The sequence below is a fragment of the Patella vulgata genome, chromosome 3, assembly GCF_932274485.2.
Source record: "Patella vulgata chromosome 3, xgPatVulg1.2, whole genome shotgun sequence".
NCBI lineage: Eukaryota > Metazoa > Mollusca > Gastropoda > Patellidae > Patella > Patella vulgata.
The window spans coordinates 52,578,913-52,598,232 of record NC_065881.2 but is presented as its reverse complement, the minus strand read 5'-3'; the positions used below and the strand labels follow the sequence as shown (position 1 = coordinate 52,598,232).

General features: G+C 36.3%; 1 protein-coding gene across 1 annotated transcript in view; it reads left to right on the top strand.

Moving 5' to 3' along the window:
• LOC126816020 (neogenin) overlaps positions 1-19,320 on the top strand; it is a 76,008-nt gene that overhangs the window by 9,640 nt on the left and 47,048 nt on the right. Inside the window, exon 2 of the mRNA XM_056099279.1 lies at positions 14,577-14,936. Within this exon, the coding sequence (XP_055955254.1) occupies positions 14,577-14,936 (360 nt within the window). The remainder of the gene's footprint in view (positions 1-14,576; positions 14,937-19,320) is intronic.

Genomic DNA, 19,320 nt, shown 5'->3' with positions numbered 1-19,320 from the left:
ACGTAAAAAGTAAAAGAAGTGGTGATCTTGTGAAAAAGTGATTACTATGCCAGATTTCACCGAATCAAAACAACTAAAGTATCATTGTATATCCTGATCTAAATGGTAAAAATTTGCTGTTATAGGCAATACATTATGGGACGCTGAAAATCTTGTATTTTCCTGTTTGGAGCCTATTCAGACGCTTTTATTTCGCAAACTACTCTTAATTCATTTCATAAACTTCTGTTTCTTGGAGTCCTAGGGTGGTCTAGCCTCAATATATACTCATGTCCAAAAGAAAGTATACACTGTGCATTTCATACTGCATCAACCAAAGTCGTTTTTCCATTCTATGCGGTATTTGGGTACAATTTCAATTTGTTTCACCTTTTATTTTGCAAAAATCGCGATTTCTCAGCCGGGTGTCACTGAATCAAAACAACTGAAGTATCGTTTGGTAGCTCAATTAATGGGCTAATGTATGACACACTTCCTGCTTGCAGGTCTAGTTTCATATTAGTTCTGGGAGAGTGGGAGATATATTTAACTTTTATATTTGATGAAAGTTCCAGTTATCATTGATAGGTGTTACATGTATGTCATCACTCATCAATGTATCAGAAGCTACATGTATGGTTTAGACTCTTAGCTACTTTGTAATCAGTTTTTCATTTGTGATCCTGAAAGCAGAATTAATATTTATATAAATGTGCATTTGCCATAAATGGGGCGGGGTCAAACGAAATCAATATATTAAACATGCATTATGCAAGAGCTAAATCTGCCTATTGTAGGTCTTTCTTTAGGCCTGAAATGTTATCTGAATTATTAATTAGACATTAATTAACTTATCCAGACCATAATCAACTCGCGATATGTCAACGCTAGCCTGCAATATTTACTGGATTAGGATGCCCATTTGCTGCTCAATTTTCATTCGTGATTTAATCATGAAATGGATTATAAAGACTATTTTTTTTATTGTACCGACTTTAATAATGATGATCAAGACTAGGTCCAAATTCAGTCCCTAAATTCTCAGTTCAGAATCGATCAACTTGACTGAAATTTTCAGCGAATTCCCTTTACTTCATCTTGTTTTTAACTATTATAGTGAGGGCTGCCAGCTCTTTATCTAATCTCCCATAATGTATCTTTAATGATGGATAATCCCCCATCTTGGTTTCAATCCAGCGAATTCCCTTTACTTCATCTTGTTTTTAACTATTATAGTGAGGGCTGCCAGCTCTTTATCTAATCTCCCATAATGTATCTTTAATGATGGATAATCCCCCATCTTGGTTTCAATCAAAACAAAAAAGAGACCCATCAAAGGATTTCAGCGATATTGCCCGCTTGGTTATAAGATTTATAGTTCTTTTACTATTAAAGATAGAGAGAAATGGGGTTTAATGTCCACTTGACACACACTAGGTCATTTCAGGACTAACATGGTTCAATTTTATTTCAAGAATTCACTTGCGCGTAAAGGTCTTTAGCAGTGGAAGGAAACCAGAAGACTCGTAGAAAATCCACGAGGTTGGACAGGCGACCCTACTTCTAAAAACTACGCCACTTGACTAAATGACAGACCTTATATGTAGCGCGCATGCATTATCCATTGGAACACCCAACCCTGCTTTTACTATTAAGGATTAAACTTTCGCAATGTTGAAATTTGCAAGGGATTGACAGTCGCTCGAATGATTTTAAGATGTCAATATTTCTTTTTTACAGTATATAAAACCAGTATTCTCAATGTAATTAGTTACAACTATAGGGAAGCTGTATAGCAGTGGTGAGCAAACTTTCCAGGTGAAGGGCCAAACACAAAGTTTTGAAACAAAGCGAGGACCAAACAATAGAATTATTGTCATTTTATTGAATATAGTAATACAGAACAAAACATTTTTTCTGCGCTCTTTATTCGGCTCCATAGTTATTGTACCTCCGTCACACTTTTTGGGACACAATAACTCTAATTGAGCTAGAATGTTCAAACTTAGTTTAGGTGTTTACTAGGTCGATGCCTTGTTGGCGTTTGAAGATGAGCATTTTTGCTTAGGGTAAGCAGAGATGAGCAATTTCATTGGTTGATGCTTTTGGACACAAAAACTTTAGTTCTGATTAAGTGAGAGTGATCAAACTTGGTGTATAGTTTCATTACATCAATTTCTTGACTAAGTTCGATGATGAAATTTTCTGCTCAGGGTAAGTAGAGCGATAAGCAATTTGATTGGTTGAGACTTGGGAACACAATAACTCTCCATCAAATTGAGTAACAATGTTCACACTTGGTGTAGCTGTGTATTAGGTGAATGCCTTGATGAAGTTTGAAGATGAGAATTTTTTACTAAGGGATAGCAGAGATAAGCAATTTGATTGGTTGATGCTTTGGGACCCAATAACTTTAGTTCTGATTAAGGAGAGTGATCAAACTTGGTGTATAGTTTCATTACATCAATACCTTGACTAAGTTCGATAATGAACATTTTCTGCTGAGGGTAAGCAGAGTGATAAGCAAATTGATTGGCCGAGACTTTGAAATAAAATACCCCCCCCTTCTAATTGATTGGTTGATGCTTTTGGGATCGATAACTTTGGCTATAATTAATTGAGAGATATGAAACTCCACGTATAGATTCTTTATATCATTACCTTGACTAAGTTTGATGAGAATTTTCTGCTTAGGCAAAGGAGCGATAAGCAATTTGATTGGTCAAGACTTTGGAACTCTTCTTTTAATTGAGGTAGAATGTTTTAGTTTGATGTTCATTAGGTGAATGTCTTGACTGAGTTCAATGATTAACATTTCCCACTAAAGCTAAGCAGAGCTAAGCAATTTCTGATAGAGAATGATGAAACTTAGTGTATAATTCAGTGATTCTCAACCATTGTGCTGCGAGATCTTCCTAAGTGTGCCACAAAATTTGAAAGGCACACTAAGAAATTGCGAAAACCACATGATCTCAGTTGAGTATTCAGTGGTGTCTACTGGTAAGTTCGTCATAGTTGTGTTTTTCTAATATATAGTTTGAGTCATTCTGAGTTTCTATGACTAGTTTGTGTCTACGGTTGTATGGCGTCTATGACTTTCCATGTTTTTATTTTGCAAAATTCAAATATTTTTCTTATCTATTTAGCCAGGTGTGCCGCTATTTGTGTTGGCCAAAGAAGGTTGAGAACCACTAGTATAGTTGATAATCAGTTTGATTGCTGGATACTTTTGAAAAAGACAAACCTGCAATTAATTAATATGTGCCATCTATTTATTTTGGGATTTCGGCGGGGGACATCAGCCTCACTGTTGGCTTGTATTCAGAGAAAAATCAAAGCATGTCAACAAATCAAACAATAATTTAAAATGAAAGTAGGCCCAAGTCAATTAGGCAACTACATTATTGAGTAATGCTTCAAGCTATAAGTTTGAGAGAGAAATGGGGTTTAATGTCCACTCGACACAAACTAGGTCATTTCGGGACTAACACATGGTTCAATTTTATTTCAATAATTCGCTTGCGCGTAGGGGTCTTTAGCAATGGGAGGAAACCGAAGGACCCGGAGAAAACCCACGAGGTTGGATGCAAGCTATAAATAGACCTACAAAGATTATTGATCCTCAGAGAGGAAGGCCTGTTTAGAGTTTGGGCCCAGCAATAAGCAATTTTGAATTTTTATTTCATTTAGAGATAAAATTACTCATAAATTTTCAGATGTAGTGGAAGTGTCTGGCGGGCTGAATGACAAGTACTGGCACTTGCCCATCACTGCTCTATAGCCTATAGGCAATGATTCCTACATGTTGTTCGAGAAAATAACTTTGATTTTATGAGTACAGAGGTTGCAAATGCTTGTTGTGCCTTTTGTATGTGCTATTATTACTGTTCCTGTTATTTATGAAGCAGTCGATTTGAACATTAATGATTTAACCCCACAACTTCAAAGCAAGTATATCCTAACAAAAATGTATTTTTCGTGATATGCTAAGCACAAAGTAGGTAATTAGCTGAACAAAAATAGGTGGATTATTAAATTCAAGTCCTTAAACCAGCTAATTTTGACACTGATGAAAAGGGTATATGAGTGGTCAATGGTCAGGCCCATTTATAAGCTTCTTGATTGGATTTTATGTTTTAAAAGAAAATCTTTTACTTGCAAATAACTATACATTTTATATTATAATAGATATCATGGTTGTGCGAAATGAAATGGTTTATATAAGAAGCCCAACAGTAGCTAGGCTATCTTTATACTGTAAAGGAAATAACAAGTTGTACATGTAACATGTATTATGTGTTGTATATTTTTATGACCTACTTGTAAATAACAGTCAAGATAGCAGGCTAGACATTCATGGTCATAAAGACAGCTATATAGTACACGTAGCATAAAAAAATTGTGTGCATTTACATAAGCTTGTGAATCAGGATAGTGTGTAGTTATATATAAACCACTCATATAATTTTTAATAACATTTTATTTAAATATCAAAATACTGGTTTCTGTTCTGGCAAACTCCTGATACTGTACAAATTTGATTCAGGATAGACTGGAAATCAGATCTTTGATTGGCATTTAGTAATTGAACATATTAACATAGAGTACAATTTTATGGATACACAATTACTGGGTTTAATACTAATTAGAGACGTTTTGACGAGAATATATTCTCGTTTGCTTGATAAAGACGAGAGTATCCTCGTCGAAACATTGCTAAGTATTAAACTCAGTAATTGTGTATCCATAAAATTGTACGTTTCGACGAAGATACTCTCGTTTGCTTGATAAAGACGAGAGTATCCTCGTCAAAACATCGCTTAGTATTAAACTCAGTAATTGTGTATCCATAAAATTGTACCCTGTGGAAATCAGATCTTCAGCATACTTTTCAATAATGATTGACCTCTTAAACAATTCATTGGTTCATGTCAAAACAGTGAAAAGAAACTATTTAGCAGGGACTTGCATTAGCAACAGAGGCTTGCTGTCTATTGTTTTATCAAAAACAAAACCCCAGACCATAATTTTTGGTAAAGTCCATCACATAACAAAGCAAAAGGTACAGTTCTTGGCATAAAATAATGAAATGAGAACTCTTAATGTGAAATGAAACTAAAACGAAACATAGCCGCTGATGGTCGTCATTTTCATTTTTCGAACAATAAATCATTTTTCTTGACTTATAGTCCCAGCTAAAATGTACTCAAATTAGTTATTAAACACTTGATTAAGAAAATAAAATAAAAATATCAACAGTAGGTGATCTCCTGGCTCAGATTAAAAAAGAGTCCCATCAAAAGATTTTAGTGAAGATTAAAGGTTTAGCTGACTTATTTAGACTATATGATGATCCAACTTTAACAATATTGTAGTTCACAAAGGACAAAATGCCCCAAATGGTGATCAGAGACTTTTAAATTAATGGAGAGATGACAACAGCTGATTAGATTCGTAAAGCTTTCAGTCTGACTCCATAACCAGTCTAATGGATATCCAGTTTAATGAATATCAAAAATACTGGTTTAATTTGCCAGCATTTGAAATTTGTTTACATTTTTCTATTTGAATGACATACATGTATATATGTACAGAAAAATCTATTTTTCTGCTGTCGTTATTAGAAAAATGACATATTCACATGAAAAAATAAATATGATTTGCTATTAAGATAGTATGATTGTTACTGTAGAAGAATGCAGCTGTCAGCATATAAAATGTATGAAGTATGAACCATCATTGTTGGACAACACACAGATTTTCTTGAAAATTGATATTGAAATAGCAGTTGTTCGGATGCTCAGGTTTATTGTATCAATTCTATGAGAAATATTGTGACTATATTAAGAGACTAAAGAATAGGCCCCAGGACGTGTAGCAGGTGACAAAATTATTATATGACAAAAATACAAAAAAAAAGAAAAAATGATAAAAAGAACAAAATCCATTAAAAAATGAAATGGGGTTTAATGTTCGTTAGAAACATATATTAGAAACCACATACATGTATTTCCATGAAGATTCTTTTTCATAATTAAAGTAATCTCCAGTCACTTTTGTAATTGATACTTTCAATTTAAATAGGCATTATGTTAGAGCTAAATTTGCCTATTGGGTCATTCCATGTCAAGTGGACCAAATTCCCAAAAAGTTGTAAAGTGACCCCCTTAGAAAATTGTGAAAAATGTATTTTATAATACATGCACATTTATGTAAAGCTGCTAAGTTATATGACTTTAGCTTTAATATTGACTGTTCAGATTTAATGAAAATAAAAAATGAAGGAATAAAATATCAAAGATGGGCCTCTCACCATTGATTGGCATATGTACGTGCAACATTATCCCAAAGTTTCATATTTTTTGGTGGAAGGCTCCAAAACATGGTTAGTATTTGAGAATGAGTGATTTTAGCTATTTTCCTTTGTGATTCGATTTTCAAAGCTAATTTTACAAGAAACCGACAAAGATATGGCTTTTAATAATGTTTCTTCAAACAATACACATTGATACATTATAATAAGTAACAACTTCTAATATAGTGTAGTAAAATTTCTACACTGTATTGAAATATTGATTTTTTTGCACAAGTATCAATTTTGGGCACTTAAGGCACTCCATACACAATTGATGATACTTGTTCTGAAAAAGTTGATGGTAAGTTCTTAATCTATATAACATTATTTTACAAACCCTACAATTTCAAGAATATAGAATGACTAGAAGGAATATAACAGTCATATACATGTAACAGTAGTATCGAAACTTGCGAAAGGGTACCCCTTTTCAAAAGGCCATATCTTAGTCAATATTAATGCTAGAGTCATATAACTTAGCAGTTGTACATAAATATGCATGTATCATAACATATATTTTTTGTCATACTGTTCTGAGGGGGCCACTTTACAAGCACTGGTCCACTTGACATGGAATGTCCATAGTAACAAGACCATAATCAACTCTTGATGCCATCTGATACTCAACATTTTAACTAGATTGGAATGGTTCGGCCATTTAATGATTTAATTTTAAAATGGGAAAGCGAGGCTAAGACTCGAATATACCAGTACCGTGATTACTCTAATAAACAATCAAACAATGCACACATCTTGTCAAAACTACAAACAGTGATAACTTGGCTTAGAATAAAGTAATTTGAATGAAATTTTCAATATATTCATTTTGTGAAGTTTTCAACTAAAAAAAAAAGTTTTCAACGGCTATTCATTTACATGTTTGTATCATGTGTCTGTGGTAAAGGGAGATAACTACTTAAAAGTTTGGGAATTGCAGACTTTGCATAAGTCGGATCTAAGTGGACTGACCAATTTTATCCAAGTTAAGCGAAGATCCGAGTTGGCCGAAGACCGAAATTCAATCTTAGCTTGATTCAAACTTTTGTTCGTATGAAAAGTGTCTCGTACAGCAGACAGCGAGTTTCGAATTTTCCGGGAAAATTCTATTATTGCGTAGCGTCAAATAGGCTGATTTGAGTCAAAATGATAGAGGAAAGTATTTTGGGGCTCTGTGCATGGAATACCTAATAACTTTTAGACCATCGGGACGAAACTGACAGTGAAATTCTGAACATACTGCCGATCCGACTTGGCGAAGGAAAAAAGCTGGAATTAGATCAAATGGACCAAACATTTTGATCCGAGTTGAGCAAAGATCCGACTTAGGAAATCTGACTTGCGTGCAGAAATTTAATAAGAAAAAAGTGCAGGATCAAAGGGTCCAAACAACTTTATCCGAGTTGAGCAAAGATCCGACTTATGCGAGGTTTAATGCTGTTGCTTCAGGAACATGGTGGTTCCTTCAATTTGTTCATGATTATAAGGTAAATACATGTCTTAATAGTGGGCAAAAAAAGATTCTACAAATATATTGTCTGTAAACAGTGTAATTATTCATTAATGTGATTACAGCTCAACTTAGACCTGAAACCTATCTGAGTAAGAAGAACATGCATTAGATAATAGCAGGATGGTTTACAGGGGTAGCTTTTAACACAAGAACATAATATAAAATGACTTCAAATTACAGGCAGTAATAAATGTTGAGAATTCTTTTCATTATCAAACAGAATGCAAGTATATCTGATATTAATATTATGAACATTGAGCAAATGTCATGAAATTGATATTTATCTGCCCTCATTTAGATTCGCTGAAACTGATAGCTTTGCTATAGCCTACTCTTACTCTGATTTCCAACTGTCAAAGGATCTACAACAAGCTGCCAATGATATAGTGGTACAAGAGACCTTGGTTTTTTGTCTCATCTGAAAGCAAGAATACGATTTTTGTTTGGCAGGACCTGACAAGGGCAAACCAGACTTGATTATCCTTAGGAAGCAATTACCAGGGCCCTGTTCCTAGAAATTCTTAAAGTAAGCACAAAGTTATGCTTCACTTTTTCTTACGTAAGAAACTTATAAAAATACCGTCCCTAGAAAATTCTCAAGACCATTCTTACGCAAGCTTAAGTCAAGTATAAGCCTAAGCACATTGTGACTGGTAAAGTTTACCATAAACTGAGACTACGATGCTCTTTAACGTCATAAAAACAACTTTGGTATGCGAATTACTTCATAAATTTTTCGTCTGCTTCATTGACGTCATATATATATGGTTGATTTAGATGCATATGACATGTCCCCTATACACATATAGAATGTGCCACAAGATAAAAAATGCAGACACATACAAACTAACTGAATAATTGTGAGAGCGCCTGATCTTAAAGTAGCCTGTGTGTCTGTAGCCTATTGTTTACTAATTGGCAAATAAATAAAATGGTTTCAGGGTAGAAGCGAAATTTTCTATAGCATTCTTAATTTCTTCTGGAGAAGGATTTTCTCTGTCTTGTAATCGTCTCTTTGGTATCAAAAGCTGTCGGAAATGCCGTCGAATAACTCTACGGTCAGCCATCTTTTTGAAGCAGAAACAGACTTAAGGTTGGTAAGCAAGCCAGATACCTTGCTTGGAACATGTGCTTAGATTGACTATGTTTAAGAACGAAGTTGTGCTTAAGTTTTGTCTTGGAACGCATAATAACGTTCTTGTGCTTACAATGAAGTCTACTTAAAATCTAAGCACAAGAACTTTATTAAGAATTTTCTGGGAACACAAAATAAGGTAAGTTTACTTAAATGAAAATCTACTTAAAATCTAAGCACAAGAACGTGCTTAAGAATTTTCTAGGAATCGGGCCCAGTATTGAACCCAGTGTGAGCCAGCACTGAGCATCTGCAGCTACTTGTCTTATAGCTACAGTTATCAACGGATTGATATAAAAGAAGACGTTAATTGATTTTCAATGAATTCTAATAAGTACTTTCAGAGTTATTGTCCTTGATCAATTTGAAAAATCTTGTAGACTCACTGTTTTAGATTTGTTTTGCAATGTCTTATATACGTATCCTAAACTAACTAGTAGCTTAGTTTACTCAGTAATAGACTGGCCAGAGTGGAATGCCAGTTGGTGCCAAGTAGATAATTTCTTCTAATTTTATATAATGCATGCTAAGTGTTAGAGATCTAAGCCGACGATTTGAACATTCAAGTCCAGCATGTTAATGATGAGGTTATGATTCATACCTCACATATCAGATAACACTTTTGGCACATTCACATAATAAATTACATATAAACTATTATTCACCAAACTTTTTATGTCATGTGTGGTGTAAAGATAATTGTTATATTGTTGACATTGGGCAATTTTTTGTTAAAGCCTAACAACTAGCTTAGATATTTACAAGTTTTTAGAAATCCTAAAGAATTTGAGATAATAACACTGTATCATAAGGTCTGTCTTAAGTCAACTGCTATGGTTTTGATTCACCAGTTGTATGTGACAAGGAGAAGGGTTGCCTGTTGAACCTAATTGTGGGTTTTCTCCAGGTCTTCCGTTTTCCTCCCACTGCTAAAGACCCTACGCACTAGCGAATTATTGAAATAAAATAGAACCATATTATGACCTAGTTTGTGTCGAGTGGATGTTAAAACCCATTTCTCTCTCTGTAGCCATCTTGATAAGCCCAGTTGATGCAGAAAAGTAGGATGTTATTTTATTAAACCCCATTTCATTTATTCATTCTAATGGAGGTTAACTGTGTTGTTTGTTGTCGTCAATAGTCTGGTGGCCCTCGTCCATTATCCATTACTATTTACTATTTCAAGTTTTTAAAACTTTATTTAAATTAGCTTAGTTACTAACTCAATATCGTCCAAAGTCTTCAACATTGAAAACACGAATTATTTGTCAATTTAAATCAACACTGATGTTGTGATCTTACCAGGAAAAAATGGGCTTCTGATATCCAATATTTAAGAAAAAATAGATATCTTACCAATGGTACACGAATGGTGTACCACAATGCAATTGAGCGCCATTTGTAACAAGGGGCTCGAAGATCGAGGCTAGACATATTCCACTAGTCATGTCAAACGGTGACGACATATTCTTATCTGGAGAGCATGCACAATAAATGATGTCGGTGTAGACTGTAATAACCAGACTCTAGAGATTGCCATTTGATTGAGACTTCTGGTGTATTTCGCCGACCATAACTGATTTGAAATTAAGAGTAAAAACGGAAAAAATTGAATGTAAATCAGTCAGTAAATATTATCATATGCGTTGCGACGCATTTGTGTCAATTTCTAGGCCCCAAATATTAGCGATTTAGCTTCTTTAAAGATACCTTTAGCAGCATCTGTTTACACCCCTCAATTTTTCCACAACTGCCTAACCATTAGATCAAGAAATAACAACCGATCCCAAAGCCAAGCTGGCAGACAATACGTCGGGTTGCCAGTTAGTGATACCCTGACATTTTTGCCCAGTGCTTGCCCCATGGGTGTTTTTCGGGTAATCCAGTATTTTTCTAGTGAGATTGGGCATCTGTACTTTCCATATATACCAAATTTGCCATACTTTTATTGGAAATAACCACCCGATAAATAGTTTTATAGGAATGTATGTTTAAGTTTCTTTAGTTTCAGTGTATCCTAAGGATAATTAACCCTATTGAAAATGAGTGCATTTACAGATATGCCCACATTTTCGAGAGATGGATAGAGAACAAGCTAAAACGAAAGTGATTTTTCCTACAATCAAGGGCAATAATTCAGGAAATTACAATTCGATATACGCAAATATCCAAAGGAATCAAGATCTTTGGGTTATAAACTTACATTTCAAGTTTCAACAAAATCAGATTAAAATTGTGACCTCTATAGGGTCCACAACCTTGATATACCATATTTTAACGCTATTTGAGAACGAGGGGCAGTCATTTTGTCTGTCAGTTTTGGGCCGATTTTCACGAAATTCAGACTCAGCCGTCCTTAGGGTGTAACGGTGATATAATAATATGTTTTTTTAAATCGGATAAAAATTATGACCTCTATAGGGTCCACAAGTTAAAAACGCGAAGTTACGTTCCAATATGCGCGAATATCGAAAGGAACCAAGATCTTTGGGTTATAATCATACATTTCAAGTTTAAACCAAATCGGATAAAAATTGTGACCTCTACAGTGTTCACAAGCCAAATATACGTGATTTTTCGTACAATCAGGGGCCACAATCCATGAAGTTACAGTCCGACACATGCCAATATCGAAAGGAACCGAGATCTTGGGGTGATAAACCTATATTTCAAGTTTCATTGAAATCAGATAAAAATTGTGACCTGTAGACTGTTAACAAACAATTGTGGACGGACGGACAGGGGCGACGACAATATACGTCCACATGAAAATGTGGGCGTATAAAAATATTTTGAAATCACACATTGAAGGAAGGATTTGTATTGTAGTTTATGGGTTACTGATGAAAATATCTGGTTTAAATGCAAATGAGGAACCCTTGAAATATTAGATATAAAATATAAGAAGCGTAAAACAATAATTTTACAAAAGGTTTTGTTCTGTAGACAAACTGGAATCCATTTCAGGAGAAATACATGTACTTATAATGTTTGTAAACACTAGACTGGCGACAATATTCTTCTCTGTATGAAGAATTTTCTCCAGCCCTGTATAAGCCAGTAGCTGACATCAAATATCTTGCCACCTTTGCTCCATCAAAAAGCAGTTTAACATTTTAGTGAAAGTATGTGTTAATTATAGCATTCTCATTCCAAAAATCAAAGTTCTTAGAGAAATACTCTGCAGTTTTGATAATAAAATCCATTTTTAAAGTTCGCGCTCCACATATATCCGCCCAATTGAACAAAGTTGAGTGTTTTGAATAGTTTAACATGTGCTCGTTTGATTGAGTTAAGTGGTGTGGTTTTAATTCCAAGCTTGTACGTGACAAGGAGTCGAACCTCATGTAGTTTACTCCGGGTCCTCGGGTTTCCTCCCACAGCTATATGTTGTCCATTGCCAGGCCCTCTGTCCTACATCACTGACATGGGGGGAACCATGTCGGAAAATACAGGTGAACTTTCTCGACCAACACCAGAATCGAACAAGGGACCTCAAGATTTGTGTTCCACCGTGGCCCCCATTATAAAATGTTGTTTAACATCCTACTTTCCTGCACCATCAGGCGTATTGAAGACCGATATACACAAGATTATAATAATATGCTATGAGGTACTTTTGCTGAACAGCAGCGCTATGGCCTAATCTTTTACGTGAAAGACATGTACACAAGTTTTCAGGCCTGATTTCTGTACCAACCAGGCTGATGAAGACAGGCATATGTATGGAAGCCAAAGGGTACTCTTTAACTCTTTCTGGACTTCACATGCTAAGCCAAAAAACTGGTCAGTCTCGTTCACTTCCCTATGAGGTTTAGCACAAAGGCAGGAAATAATCAGTACAAAGCCAAGAAACTTCTTAATTTCGCCTTGTTCATTTCTGTCTTTTGCGCTGTTAACTCATATTAAAGCAAGTCGCAAGAAATAAATAAGACGAAGCAGAGAAGTGACTAATTAATTCTTGCTTTTGCGCTGAACCTCAGAGATTAGGACCATTTGTCACGGATACCTGGCTTTACACTTAGTCAACGTGAAGGCAAGAATGAGAGAAGGGATACTTATCCATACATATGCTGTGTAATGTGCTATGAGAAAATTTTGCCTGTACAACGGTGGTACGACCTACTTTTATTATTTTGAATACAAACTGTTTAGGTTCTTTTATGCATCACACCAACGGATCTCCTGTTTAGTGAGGCTAATTAAAGACATGTGACCAGTACCTATGTCGAAATATGGGAGTAAGCTTCTGCAGTAAAATAATCGTCCAACTGTGAGCGCTAAATACAAATACTGCTGGGTTAGAACATCAGAACTATCAACATTTTTATTCAGAATACATATTTTTATTTGGCAAAGCAAAGTTCTTTTATAATTCTTGATGCTGGAGCAAAATTTTTTTTTTGATAACATTATTTGGTGTCAGCTACTGGCCTAGTAACATAGAATATTTTTTGTTTCGGTCGAAACACATATTGTTTTCGTAAGTGTTTTTATTATTTTTTTGTTTTTTTTTCTGGAATTTAGTCAATTTGTGCAGCCAAAACTGTACATGGTGCCAACAATCTGCCAACGGAGATGTGTTTGGCCTCTGTGCGTGCATCTATTTATTAAATATAAATTGGGTAATTTTTAATGAACGGGAAGTGTATTACGGATGGGACAAAAAATAATCCTAGATTGCCCATATCTCGGTTATTTCTCAACGGATCGTCTTCAAATTTTCATTTTTGGATTCTTTGAACGAATACCATCTGGGCTCTGACTGACGTTTTTTAGAAATTCGGAAGTTCGCTCGATTAATATTAGCATCAAAGATTTGCGATGTTTTTCTTCATCATTTTTTGACATTCAAGATGGCATATCTCCGTCATTATTTGAGGTATCAAGTTGAAATCAGGTAGGAATAAGGAACACACCGATGCCTTCAAAATAGCATATGAAAAGTTTTTGTGACGGTTTCCGGAAACTTCCGGAAATTACAGAGGTCTTCCCAAACACGAATAGTTCTCTCCATTTTAAAAATAGACAAAAAATGACATATGGTGGTGTTAACCCCAGATATTATCTTTCATTTTCAAAGACCTTGTTCGAATAATATTTTCAACCGCTTGGTCGCTATATTGGATTTTACAAAACACATTCAAATCAATATTCAGCCGCCCTTTTAATTCTGATTTTTGAAAACATTTTTTTGTATTGAACCTACTCCAAATGGCAACAATCCTTAGGGAGCCGATTTTTGAATTTCGATTTTGTTTACTTCCGGTTTCACTTTGAAGTTTGTTCGACTTTTCACCATCTAGATGGTGACCTAATCTTTCCACGACCCTTGACCTTTGTATGTATGATGACCCTGATGTCTACTAACAATTAATATAAAAAAGTTTGGTTATGAAGTATAACTTCCCGTTTTATTAAGAGTTCAAAATGACATGTTTTTCCACTATGATAAGTATTGGATGTTACTATACTCGATAATTTATGGTGTAACTTGAATGTTGATGTGACAAGGCGTGACATATCGAAACACGTCAGTTCTCCTTAGGAGTTCTAGTTCTTATTTGAATCCCATTGTATTTTTTTTCTGCTTTCAGTTTTGTGTTTACCAACCAAACTACCTCAGATAGAAGGATTAGATCCTGGTATAGTGATTATAGAACAGCCAAATGATCCAATTATAGCCATTAAAAAATCTAGTGTCTTAATCAACTGTTCAGTGATATCCAGTAGTGAACATGGGCAGGTTCATTATTTTTGGAAAAAAGATGGCATTCGACTGAATAACAAAAAACATCGATCCCGGTTAGAGATCATGAGAAATGGTTCATTGCACATACGCCGAGTTATTCACAAAGGGAAAGGCAATATGCGCACAGATGAAGGATTTTATGAATGTTTCGCAAGAAATAATGTTGGAACAGTTATTGGCAGACGAGTGGAATTAAAAGTCACTAGTAAGTAAATCTTGTGTATTGAAGATTATATTTTAATTATGATTCCACTTTGAGAACAAAGTATTGGTACATGCCATTAGTTTTCTAGAAATATCTGTAGATTGTCACTAATGTTTTTACCAGCCATTCAATCAATATAAGTCTTTAAGCAATAAAATACACATAAATGAAATTGGCACATATTTAATTCTCACAATTGGGACAAAATAATTATTCTTCTAATTGGTGTAGGTGTTTATTAGGCTGATGCCTTGATAGAGTTCGAAGATAAGCATTTTCTGCTTAGGGTAAGCAGAGATAAGCAATTTGATTGGTTGACGCTTTGGAACGCGATAACTTTAGTTCTGATTAAGTGAGAGTGTTAGTTTCATTACATCAATACCTTGACTAAGTTTGATAATGAACATTTTCTGCTCAGGGTAAGCAGAACGATAAGCAATTTGATTGGTTTGCACTTAGTGTAGGTATTTATTAGGTGAATGCCTTGATGGAGTTCGAAGATGAGAATTTTCTGCTAAGGGTAAGCAGAGAGAAGCAATTTGATTAGTTGATGCTTTGGGATACGATAACTTTAGTTCTAATTAAGTAAGAGTGATGAAACTTGGTGGTAGTTTCATCACATCAGTACCTTGACTAAGGTCGATAATAAACATTTTCTACTGAGGGTAAGCAGAGCTATAAGCAATGTGATTGGTCAAGACTTTGAAACACAATAACTCTTCTTCTAATTGAGGTAGGATGTTCAAACTTGGTTTAGGCATTCATTAGGTAAATGCCTTGATGGAGTTTGATGATGAACATTGTCTGCTTACGGTAAGCATAGATAAGCAATTTGATTGGTTGATGCATTTGGACACGATAACTTTGTGATAATTAAGTGAGAGCAAAGAGACTCCAAGTATAGATTCATTATATACTATTCAAAAAAAGTAGGGGATATTTGATTTTTAAGTGTTATTAAAGTCACCTAATGAAACTGACGAAGAAACAAATGACAAAATGAAATGAAGTTCACATTCATCGATTTATTCCAAATGATTGTTAGACTAAGTAAGGCACAGACTGACCATTATAAGGGTAAAATGATACCCGGGGTCAAACAGCAAAGTTACCACAGCATCACAACCAAGTCAGTAACGGGTAAATCCTCCTCTGTTTGCCAAACAAGCATTGATCCGACGTGGCATACTCCTAATGAGACGTCTAAGGTCATTTTGGTCCAGATTGTCCCATTCCTGTTGCAACGCAGCAGCAAGTTCTTGGACATTGGCAGGACGTTGTTGACGTTGACGTAACCTCTGTCCAAGCATGTCCCAGACATGCTCGATGGGGGAGAGATCGGGACTCAGTGCTGGCCAAGGTAATGTTATGATGTTCTGTTGTTGGAGGTAACCTGTAACGATCCTGGCCCTGTGACATCTTGCGTTGTCATCCTGGAAGATGAAACGGCGGCCATGACGTCGTGCGAACGGCACAACATGGACTGCCAAGATGTTGTCCCGGTAGTACTGGCCTGTAACACGCCCTGCAACAACATGTAAAGCCGTTCTTCCAGCAACAGTGATGCCTCCCCACACCATAACAGAACCACCCCCAAATCGATCATGTCTGATGACGTTAAAGTCTTGGAAGCGCTCGTTTCGACGACGCCACACCCTCCTACGTCTGTCTAAAAAATCAACAGTGAACCTTGACTCATCTGAAAACATCACATTGCTCCAGCGTCGATTATCCCAGTGTTGACGATCCCTACACCAACGACGTCTTGCCTGAATGTGATGATCTCTCAAACAAGGGATCACGCGAGGACGTCGGGCGCGAAGGTGACCCCTATGCAGTCGATTCCGAATCGTCTGGCCACTCACTCTCACACCAGTGTCTGTTTGAAGACGAGCGCTGATCTGATTTGCTGTGATGACACGATTTCTCAAGGCCAAGGTACGGATAAATCGATCCTGGGCTTGAGTTATCGCCCTTGGTCGACCTGAGCGTGGTCTGTCCTGTACAAAATTTGTTTTCTGGTCACTAAAACAATTAAACTGATGTTTCCACCCTGGAATTCAATGCCACAATGACTGTAACATTCAAAGTCAGAGTCGTGCAAATCTTGAGTTGGACCCCCATGATGATCCTAAGCATCACCTGCATTCCATGCGGTAGCTATTGGTGCGTTTGGGCGTCACATGTAACTGGAATTGTTTCTTCTGTTAGGTTCTATAGTGACTTTTTTCGTAGTCATTTGCATATTTTAGTATTATGCCCCCAAAATCAAATATCCCCTACTTTTTTTGAATAGTATATACTGAGCGCCATGGAAAATGCATCACTTAGTTTTTTGTATAACAAAATGATCCTGTAAACATATCTTATTTATTTTGCTTCTTATTGTGAACAATATTCAAGTGGGAACACATCAATAACAACACATTTGTACACTTATGGATGTTTAATCTGTAATCAACGGTACAAAGTCAGAGGTGTCAAAACCAAAAGTACGACACAGATGTTAGTAGCGCATGTGTCCTCCACAGGCTCTTACGCACGCTGTGCAGCGACGTCGCATGGAATTAACCAATGTTTGAAAGAAGGCCTGGGGCTAATTGTTTCATTCTTTGACAAGAGCAGCTTCTAAAGCAGCAATGGTGTGCATCTGTGGTCTCCGATACAGACGGCGTCCAATCTCATCCCAGACATGTTCTATCGGTGCCATGTCCGGAGACATGGCTGGCCAGTCCAAGACTTTAATGTTGTTAGCAGCCAGGTAGTCCATACGGTGATGAAATGTGAAGCCTCCCCACACCATTACACTTCCCCCACCCCATCGATTCGTTTTGAAGACGCAGCAGTCTGCAAGACGTTCCCCAAGACGACTCCACACACGTTGACAGCCATCAGCGTGATAAAGATGAAAGCGACTCTCATCACTGAAGAGCACACTTTGCCAGTTTACTCTTCTCCATGTCTGGTGCCCTTGAGCCCATACCAAACGCCGCTGACGGTGATGATCCCTGAGGATAGCTCCAACATAAGGTCGTTGTGCACAGAGTCCTACTTCTCTTAGACGACGTCTTACAGTGTTGGCAATTACTGGTCCTTGTCTTCCGACGACTTCTGCACCTGTTCGAGTCGCTGGGCGGAATCTGTCACACAGATGAGTGACCCAGATGTAGCGGTCTTGAGCCTGGGTTGTAGCGCGTTGTGGACCAGGACGTTGACAGTCACGTGTTGATCCAGTAACTCGAACACGTTCCACCAACCTTACAATAGTGGACTGATGACAATTGAAGTGTCTGGCAATAACACGTGTTGACATGCCAGCCCTGGACATTCCCATGGCTTCATTCCGTTGATTTTCAGTAAGTCTCGGCATCTCTAGCTCGATTCCTTCACACGTCCAACAACAAATTACGACAGATTGACATTTCACAGTTCATGTAATGCACATTAAGTTGGAAAAATGCTTTTAAAGGGCTCACACACAATGCTGCATGAGAAATGCCACATTCTGAAAATATCTCATCCACCTTTATTCTACAATCGGACATGATTAAACCCTCGTGACCCGTGCAACCATATCATCTGTAATGGCTTCAACAGGCCTTCCTGAACGTGGGTCATCGTCCAGAGAGCGGCGACCCTTCTTAAACTCAGCTGACCATTTTGCAACAGTAGAATATTGAGGGGCTTCCTTCCCATACACATTGGTTATACGTTTATGTATTTCGGTCACAATCACCCCTTCTTTCGTGAGAAATTTGATGACCGTATATTTCGTTTCGGTTTTTTTATACTTTTGATGGCGTACACTACATGAAGATCAGACAAGTTGTATGGAAGGTTGTGTTAGGGGTCGTACAAGCGGTTTTTGACCCTATGACGTCAGACATTGATTAATTAAGCAGCGTTGATGTTTCTAGTGGTTTACCCACAGTTCCGTGCATGACACGCCAAGAACTGTGTTTTAATCAGATTGGTGAATGCCTTGACTGAGTTAAATGATTAACATTTCCCTATAAAGCTAAGCAAAGCTAAGCAATTTCTTTTACTTTGATTCTATCTCATAGAGAGGGATGAAACTTAGTGTATAGTTGATAATAAGTTTGATGGCTCAATACTTTTGAAAAAGATAAACATGCAATTAATTGATATGTGTCATCTATTTATTTTTCGGGACATCAGCCTCAGTGTTGGCTTATTCTTCTTATTCTATAAAGATTCACATTGTGATTGCCTTTATGGAAGGTTTAGATGAACATATATTACTTTTCTCTGAAGTTTCAAAAGGAGAATTTTGAATTAATATTACAAAAGACCTGTAACTAGAATGTTATCCACCATTTTTAGTTGATGTTTTTTTGTGAAATTTAATGTCTGTTTTCAATTT